The following is a 10,166-nucleotide window of genomic DNA, read 5'->3' on the forward strand; positions in this document are numbered from 1 at the left end:
CCTCTTGCCCGCTATGAATTTTCAGCAGTCAGCTGAAAATGCGTAACTTCGTCAAGGCAGTCTCAAATCAAGAGGGACCAGAATTAAGGGTGAAGGCTGCACCACCATTTACCATTTACTGTAACTGGTCTCGACTTTGCTGGTCCTCTATTTTGTGCTGATTTTGCATCGAAAAATTTTATATTTTGTTTTTCACGTGTGCTGTAGTCCGTGCCATATACGTAGAGCTTACTGACTCCATGAGTGTCTTTGACTGTATGCTTGCAATTCGCAGATTTATTGCTCGTAGGGGCCTTCCATCGGTGCTGTATTCCGATAATGCCAAGACCTTTGTTGCATGTGTCAGTGAATTGCAAAAGGTTTATGGACACCTGTCTCCCCACTGGAGATTTATAGTTCCAAGGTCTCCATGGTGGGGAGGTTGGTGGGAACGTTTAATAAGATCAGTAAAGTCTGCTGTTCGAAAAACTTTAGGTGGTAATTATATTTCCAGGTGTGAATTAGAAACGACCTTACATGAAGTTGAGGCATGTGTAAATTCCAGGCCTTTGACTTTTGTTAGTGATGAACCTGATGCCCCTGTCCCTTTATCTCCCTCTCATTTTCTTATTGGGAGAAGTACAGGTTTTCAAATTCCGGTGAACACTGACCCTTCTTGTATTTCAGCTAAGGATTTAAGTGATAGAGAAATCTTAAGAAGGCAGATCTTAAATAAGTTTAGGACTGTATGGAGCAATGATTGTATCAGGAATTTACCTTGTGTTGTTAAGGGTTTCACTCCAAATTGTGACCTGAAAAAGGGTGATTTAGTGTTAGTGAAGGAAGATAATTTGCCCAGACTGCATTGGCCCTTGGGTGTGATAGTTGATGTATTTCCAGGCAAAGATGGACTTATTAGAAGTGTAAATGTAAAAACTTCCAAAGGGGTAGTTACCACAAAGATTACATTATCTGGAAATTTCAAGTTTTGACTCTGAAGCTATACCAGAAACCATAAATGAATCCATGCCTGAATCCCCTCTTGAGAAATCTAAGTCTGTATTCCCTCTTGAGTACTCTGTTGAGAATCGCACCCGATCGGGCCAGATAACTAAGGTCCCTAAGAAACTAGATTTGTGATCATACAGGTTTGTATCTAGATTCACATGCTTATTCAAGATTTGATTGATTGATTGATTGAGAGTTATCTGGCGTCACAACTACCAGGGTCACCGACGCCGAATACTAAATGTGATCTTTTAACTTTTATAATATATTATACAACATTCAAAATAACTTTATCTTTATGAGAGATATATAAATTTGATTTAAAAAAATAAATTAAATTTCTGATAAAAATATAAATAATATTACGATAAAAAGAATTGTGATTGATCACATAACAGTAAAACTATTAAAAAGAAAAAAAAAATTGTATATACTAAGACAGCACAGCTGTCAGATATATTTGAGAAGACCAGCTTCTTTGATAAAAGAGATAATGTTATTAATACATGCGCTTTCTCCCAACAGTTTTGCCATGCTATAATTACCCCCTGCTCCACTACTATAACCTAAAAAACGATTCCTAAGTTCCACCAGACTGGGACACTCAACCAGCAAATGCCTAACGGTTAGTGGAACTAAGCAATCGTCACAGAAGGGCTCATTCTCCCCATCCATCAGATAGCCATGAGTTAAACGCGTATGGCCAATACGTAATCTACACAACACAATCTCCCACTTCCTTGGTATTAGGTCATATTTCCAAGGGTGTGTCTGACTAGTAATTTCTTTCATTTTATTGGGGCCTACTCTGTCCCACTGAAGTACCCATAACTGCTGGATGGATTTCCATATATCATAGAATGTATCTCGATATGGAACAGGGCATTTTCTCGGTACCAAAGTTTGCGCTGCTGATTGGCTAGCTTGTCTGCCTCTTCGTTTCCGATATGTTCACATGGGCGGGAACCCAACAAAATGAAACAATGCTGCCTCTATTTTGGTGCAAAAAAAATCCACTGCAAGATCTTCAACACCAAGGGATGATCAGTATTAAAGACTTCCAGGGACTGTAGGGCACTTTTGGAGTCACAAAATATTGTATAGCTACAAACTGGGAGTGTTTGTAATATGTTCCAGTGCTATTAGGATGCCATACAATTCAGCTGTTAAAGTTTGAGGCAACAGAAGGAAGTGCACCTCTTCGGTTAAAAGATTCGCTAAAAACCCATATCCAACGCCAGCATTGGACTTAGAGCCATCAGTAAATATAAAAACTTGTATCTACATGCTCTGATACATGCTCTAAAAATATGGACCTCATTTCCTCATCAGATTTATCCCTCTTTGCTCCACTGAAGTACCTGCAGAATTTCCATCAGGTAACCTCCAGACAGGAGTACTGGGATACACAAAGGGGATAATGGGAAATTTTTAATATTCGTATCCTCTAAAATATTTTTAATTCTATAGCTAAAAGGAGTGGGATACCTTGGATGACTTTCATAAAAACCGATCTAAAAAAAATATTTTCTACTTGCCACAGCAAATGCCAGAGATTTGGGGAGTCTTTTGCACTCTAAAAAAACCAGTACCTAAGTAATGATGACTGGCGATAGAGTTCAAGGGCATCTCTCCTGCATCAACTAGCATACTAGGTATTGGTGACGACCGGAAAGCTCCTGTGGCTATACGAATACCTGAATGATGCACCGAATCTAAAATTCTCAAGTTAGATGAGGAGGCTGAAGAATAAACTTCACAACCATATGACAGCTTTGACAAGATTAGGGATTTATGAAGCTTTAGTAACAGATTTCTATCAGCTCCCCAAACTGGTGTGAGAAAGCACCTTCAAGATGTGTAGAGCTTCTAGGCTCTTTGCTTTTATATGTTTAATATGGGGGACCCAAGTCAACCTACTGTCAAAAACTAAGCCTAAGAAGCGTGCTTGTTCTACACATGGGATTCTACGGCCATACAAATAGAGGTCTGGATCAGGATGCACTCCCCTGATCCGACAGAAGGGGGACGGTTAGGAGTTCTTGCTTACAGAGATTTTAAAACCCTGTTTCTCAGCCCAACTTACTATTTTATTTATTATTAATTGTAGCTTTCTTTCTGCTACAGTCATCCGGGTGGCAGCAAAGGATATACAAGTCATCCACAAACAGTGTCTTTAAAACCTCTCTTGGAATGACAGCTGCAACACTGTTTATGGCCAGAGCAAAAAGTGTTACACTGAGAACACTACCCTGGGGAACACCTTCTTCTTGGCACTTTTTCTCTGATAAAGTACTGCCAACTTTAACTTTAAAATACCTACGATGTAAAAAGGATTTCACAAATAAAGGTAATTTGCCTCGTAGACCACTATTATGCATAGTCTTCAGAATCCCATGTCTCCAAGCAGTGTCATATGCCTTTTCTATATCAAAAAACACTGTCACATGGTGTTGCTTGGAGGCAAAGGCTTCACAGACAGAGGCTTCGAGTTGCAGTAAGATGTCCAGGGTGGAGTGCATTTTTCGAAAACCACACTGAGACGGCGTTAGAATATTGTTGTGCTCTAGATACCACATCAGTCTTACATTTACCATTTTTTCCATCAATTTACATAAACAACATGTTAAGCAATGGGGCGGTAACTTGCTGCAGAGAGAGGATCTTTTCCAGGCTTAAGGAATGGTAACATGGTAGCTAATTCCCATATGCTAGGGTAGCTGCTTTCATCCCATATTCTATTGATAATACTTATTGTAAAACGTTTTGTGTTCTTTGAAATGTGTTTAAACATTTCATAAGGAATCTCATCTGGACCAGGGGCAGTGTTCTTGCTCCTAGCTAAAGCAGAGTCAAATTCCCTTTCAGAAAAAGGCATATTATATGATTCAGCTTGTTTGAGAAAAAAGTCAAGTATCCTGTTGTTCTTCCATCATTCTGAAATGATGTCCTGGGGAACTATCTGATTTTTCAGAGACTCGAGCAAAAGTGTGTTCAGAAAACATATCACTAATTTCTGTGGCATCAGTAACATGATTATTATTCAATTTAAGTACTGGAGGAGGACTGGGTGTGGGTAAAATTTACCCTGAATTTTTCTTATTTTCTTCCAAATGCTACAGACTGGTGTTCTGCTGTTAATAGAGGATACATATCCGGCCCATGCTTGTCTTCTGGCAGCTTTCATGGCTTTTCGAAATCGTGCCCTACACTGTTTGTAAATTATGACATTGTCCAAGGTGCGATGTCTACGGCACCTGGTCAATGATGACCTGGTAGCTCGGTGTAACAACCTTAGGTCTTCTGACCACCATGGTACTGGCCGTCTCCCGTGAATAGTCCTTAGTTCGAGGAATTGAGTGTAGACCTGCAGTATGTAATGTTCCATTGAGTAGATCAATGCATCATCTACACTTGGAAAATCTTTTTTGCATCCCCCTCCAACTCACTCAAATCTTTGAATTTTCTCCAATTTGCTTTCTCTAAGCACCACCGTGGTGATTCTCGGGATAGGTGGACCATCATTGGTGTCGATCACAATTGGAGAATGGTCACTGGTATGCCAGTCATCCACTTGTTCTCCAACAAAAATCAACACTGCAGTTGGAGCTACATATTTGAAACGGTCGAGCAGGAGACGGTGCCTGTATGAATGTGGTAATGAGTAGGTTCTCCAGTATTAAGAAGACCTATATCTTCAGTTTCTATTAAAGATGCCATCATATTCCCTTTTGATTTTTTTGATGTTATCTCCCACAATGGATGTCTACTATTGAAGTCACCAAGTAGAAGAAATGGCTCTGGTAGTTGCTCCATAAGTATATCAAGTTCTCTTGGGAGACATGGCTATTGGGTGGAATGTAAAGGGAACATAAAGTATATTCCTTCTTAAATCAATTCTTACAGCCACAGCTTGAAGTGGAGTATTTAGTTTCACTTGGTAGTGTGGCACATCTCGACGGATGTAGATGAGGGATCCACCATGATTTCCCACCTCTAAATCAAATTTAGTTCTATAGTGAACATATTCCCTAGGACAAGGTGTATATTCACCTAGCATGGTCTCCTGCAAACATAACCCTACGGGAGTGCTCATAGATCAAAGCTGACTTCCTCATACTTTGCTCGCAGTCCCTGACAATTTCCATTGAATAATGGAAGTGAATTTATTTATGTTTGGGACCAATATTATGGTTCCTTTTGACAAGATTGGGAGAGCTCTTTTTCCTCTAGGGGAGACATTTTAATGGAAGGCTTTGTTGGCCTCTTGGGTGGAGTTGCCTTCATAGAGCCAACATCTTTTCTTTCAGTGTCCTTGACACTGAAGGGTTTTTTAGTTTCTTTGCTCTCCATCTCTGTCGAGACGGAGAAAGCAGAGGTGTTCTCTAAAGAGACCACCTCGAGAGTGTTTGTATTGCTGGCAGTAGCCAGCTCTGCCTCTAATGAGGCAGAAGTACCAGCGAGGACTGGCACCAGGGGACCAGCATCTGCTGGTTTGTCCTCCAAAGAGGAATTGGCACCAACAGAAGCTGGCACCAGACCAGCAACCACTGGCCTTGCCTCCAAAGAGGCAGATGGTGGAGGAATGTATCTCAATGGCACTTCAATTTTTTCCAATTCCATACTAGGGCCTTTCTTGTTGGTTCTTTAGTGAACCTTGTCTTTACTTCTCATCATCAATTGACTCTAATGATTCAGTTAGCTGTCTCTTTAATGATTCTTATTTGATTCCACGTTGTGCTCCTAACTTGGGTTTTTTTATTGTCTCTTTCTTTTGATTTCTTAATTTTGCTGCTACAGTAGCAAAACTTAGACCGGGTCTTACAATCTTTGCTTTGGCCCTCCCCTCTCGTGCTTCCTTAAATGTTGTTAATCTTTCTATTACTCTAATGGCTTGTATTTCCTTTTCTAGTAAATATATATCACACTGCCGAGACGATGATGCATGTCCCTCACCACAGTGAACACATTTAGGTTCCCTGGTGCACATTCCATGCTCATCCTCTCCACAGTTGACACATACTGCAGGATTTTCTTGCAATTTGGATCGGCATGATTGTAGGGTGTGTCCAAAATGCTGGCAATGGAAAAAACACCTTCTGGGTCTCGGGATGAACTGCTTTACCTTAAACCTATACCAGGCTGCAAAGACACATTCCGGAAGTCTTAAGGTGTCGAAAGTTAATATTAAGGTAGGCTGAGGTATTCTGTTATTATCAACCTTCTTCGTCATCCTGTCCACCTTTATTACACCCTGGTCTTTTAATTCTGTTAAAAGTCTCTCCTCAGAGAAAGCCATCAACTGAGGGGCATATATCAAGCCCTTGCTGGAGTTAAGGCTGGAGTGGGGAGTACACTCCACCATAACTCCCGCAAGGTCCGACAATCCCATCAACTTGATACTTTCCTCCGGGGAGATGCTTTCTACCAGGAGCATGTTTCCATTCTGCGGTGTTATTTTTGGCTGTCTTCCACAACATTTAACGATTTCCCTATGCACTTGAAAAATGTCTTATATTGTCACCTTCTAGCTTTAAATTAAGGTATTTATTAAAGGAATTGGGTACAAAGACCCCAGGAGCTATTTCATATTTATTATTTTTCTTCATGGCAAATGGTTCCAGTGTGACAATACTGGAACCAGATGCTTTTTGTTTAGTTTTCCTGCCTGTATTATATTTACTCGCATTGCTTTGGGTCGTCAACTGTGTCCTTCTGTCATTTGGCCCAGGGATACTACACTGATCCTGGGGACCGACCATGGAAAATTGATGTTTGGGTTCCGAGGACAAGTCCTTTGATGAAAGCATAGGGTCGTTCAACAGAATTTAGGGGGGGTTGCCATTAAAACGTTTAAAAATACATAGTTCATACCAGATATTCCCCATCCCCATCCCACCAGGAGGCACACCTTAGAGGACAGGGTCATCCCTTTTATTTTTATTAGGGTTCGTCCATAGGGGTAATTCACTGGATATACACCCGATCCCCAGTGCTAAGGCGTCATGATGTCGTCGAGATCAGACCCAGCATTGAGGATAGGGTTTGACATTAAACTTTCCCTCGCTCGACCACGTCAGGTACTAGAGTTCTAACGGGTGAGGTGGCATGCCGTCCATCTCACCCTCCTTCATATCCCAAGACTATAGACTAAATCATGTCCAAAACCAAGCCAATAGTCGTCATCATAGAATCCATACCTTATAGGGGGAGGAAGGCAGAAAGATGAAATGTTTTTAGTAGAAGAAAAAGGGCTGACTTATTTCGTTGGATCAAAAGCTGGGCACCAAGGCCCAGCGAGAAAGCAGTTCCCACCAGGCATCAGGGCCCAGCTGCTGAACCCTAAGCCCCCCATCCTCGGCAAGGCTTCAGCATCTGGGGGGAATATTCAAGATTTAATTAATTAATTAATAATAGGTGTTAGTTTTTCCAGACCTCTGAATCTCAAGTAGACTCTTCTCGGGCTGGTTCTCAGGTTGGTTGGTTGGTTTTATAAAGTTTAGGTGTAACACCAAGCACTGGGGCAGCAAAGGCCATTCAGCGCTTACTGTATAACTATGAAATTATAAGACGTGTTATATCATATAAAGCAGGTTTATTTCTTTGAGATAATTTACTATATTTTGAAGTGGGGCATTTTCTCCCAATAGTTCTTCAAGTGGGATATTATATATGTTATTGGATCTTCGTTTTCTTTCGAATTTTTTGCATTCAGTTAACAGATGACGGACTGTGACCAGAGTACGACAATGGTCACAGTAACGGGCCTGTCTTTCCTCGCCTTGCAACATCAAGTATTTGTGTGTCAAGTATGTATGTCCTATTCTTAATCTTGTTAATATGATATCTTCCCTTCTTTGACATTGTTGTCTATTCCAAGGTTTTACAGATGATTTAATATGCTTTAATTTATGATTTAATTCTAGCCATTCTTTTTCCCATTTTGATTGACAGTATTCATTTATTGTTGTTTTAAAGTCATTGTAAGGTATTTGTATTTTTTTGATAGACTCCTTTTTTACTGCCTTTTTGGCTTCTTTATCCACCTCTTCATTACCCTTTATGCCCACATGGAAGGCACCCAACAGAGTATTTATAGATTTCCGTTTTATAATTATATCTATCCACTCTCTTATTTCTTCAATTACGGGATGAGAAACTGTGTATCTTAGTGTTCAAAACAATCACTGTAAGAATCCGTGTATATTACAAAGGTATCGTTTGCCTTTCCCACCATAAAGGTATATTTTATAGCCTCTAATATAGCATTAATCTCTGCAGTGAATATCGAGCATATTTTTGGAATTTTTTCCCTTATTTTTATATTTTTTGTTACTACAGCATAGCCTACAACCCTCCTTCGACTTGGAACCATCTGTATAAATACTAATATCCCGTTTATGTTTTTCCTGGTGTGACAGAAATTCACTCTTCAATGTGCAAATCTGTTACCTTCTTATCAAATGATTTCTCACAGATTTCTATTTTAGCATGTCTCCACGGAGGTATTTAGAAGTTGTTATTTTTGATATGCTACTTGTTTCCTAATTTTAGATGTTCTATATCAGGTTTTAATCTATTCTCCAATGGTTTAGAGGCTCTTGGTTTGTCGTCATAATTATTTGTTATGTTCTTCATATATTTGGTGTTTGGATTATCAATTTAGGTTATTTATTTTAGCTATGTATTTTAATCCCATTTCTTCTCTTCGTACTTTCAGGGGATCTATTCCTGCTTCTACATACAGACTTTCCACTGGGGAAGTTCTGTAGGCTCCAGTGCATAGTCTAATACCCATGTTATGTATGACATCCAGTTTTTGTTAATAAGGTTTAGAAGCACTACCATATACTTGGACATGCATAATCAAGTTTACTTAGACAAAAGAGCCTTATATACTTTATCAGAGAGGTTCTATCAGCACCCACTCATTATGCGCAATTACTTTTAATATATTTAAGGATTTTCTTACTTTTATCGCCAGTTGTTCTATACGGTTTCTTTATATGTAAGTTTTTTTATCAAGTATTACACACCGAGGAATTTTATATGATCATCATATTCAATTATATCATCATTTATAAATAAAGTAGGAATTAATTCCTTGTTTTCCTTGATCTTTGTAAATCTGACAGCTTTTGTTTTTTGCGGAGAAAATTTAAAACCCTTGTTATCGGCCCATTTTTTTACCCATATTTTGGCTGCTTTGCAATCTGTTGCTTATGTCCAGCGCTTTATTTTTCACCACTACTATATATGACGAAGTCATCTACAAAAAGGGATCCTTGGACTCCTGGCGGGATCATTTCAATTATCTCATTTATTGCTATTGCAAACAAACGCCACGCTTAGTACACTACCTTGGGGGATTCCTTCCTCCTGGATAAATGAATCGGAGATTTCTGCCCCCACTTTCACTTTTATATATCTTTCAGATAGGAATTCCTTAATATATTCATATAAATGGCCTCCTATTCCCCATTCTATCAATTTTTTTAAAATCCCTCCCCTCCAGGTGGTATCATATGCCTTCTCTAAATCAAAAAATACTCCTATTGTTTATTTTTTACCAACCATTGCATTTTGTATCTCTCTTGTAATCATTAAGAGGGGATCTATGGTACTTGTTTATTTTTCCTGAATTCCAACTGTCTGTTGAACAATAGCTGTTTATTTCTTAATACCCCATATTAGTTGTATCACCATTCAATTATCTTACTTAGACAATAGTAAGGGCTATGGCCTATGCTGCATGGTGACTCGGGTTCTTTTTCCTGGTTTTAAGCCTGGTATGATTAAAGATTCTTTCCAGGTTTTAGGTATGCTGTGAGAGTGCCATAATTTATTTAAAATTTCTAATAAAAAGGTTTTGCTTTCTTCTGGTAGGTTTTTTATCATTCATATCTAATGTTGTCTTCCCCTGGAGCTGTGTTGGACTTGCAAGTTTCAGGACATTTCCAGTTCTTCCATGGTGAAAGAAGATTAAGATTTCCTGATATTAGATTTTATTGGTATTGGGACATAATTTTTGATTTTTAATTGGAATTTCTTTGTATAATTCGAGATACTAGATGTTTTGGCGAAACATTTTCCCAATTCATTTGCGACTACTTTGGGATTTGAAATATATTTGTTTTCTACTTTTAATGTAGGTAATGGTTCTGGCCGATATCTACCCT

The 10,166-nt window shown here is 39.1% G+C and overlaps 1 protein-coding gene across 1 annotated transcript; it reads left to right on the forward strand.

The window, feature by feature from the left end:
* The first annotated feature begins 239 nt into the window (after positions 1-239).
* On the forward strand, positions 240-971 carry LOC135198968 (uncharacterized). Its single transcript, XM_064226887.1, has one exon. It carries the CDS (start codon positions 240-242, stop codon positions 969-971), a length of 732 nt encoding a protein of 243 aa, XP_064082957.1.
* The last annotated feature ends 9,195 nt before the right edge of the window (positions 972-10,166 follow it).

This window comes from Macrobrachium nipponense, chromosome 25, assembly GCF_015104395.2.
Source record: "Macrobrachium nipponense isolate FS-2020 chromosome 25, ASM1510439v2, whole genome shotgun sequence".
Taxonomy (NCBI): Eukaryota; Metazoa; Arthropoda; class Malacostraca; order Decapoda; family Palaemonidae; genus Macrobrachium; species Macrobrachium nipponense.

Coding starts and splice junctions, on each gene's coding strand:
- LOC135198968 (XM_064226887.1), top strand. CDS start 240: ATGAGTGTCTTTGACTGTATGCTTGCAATTCGCAGATTTATTGCTCGT.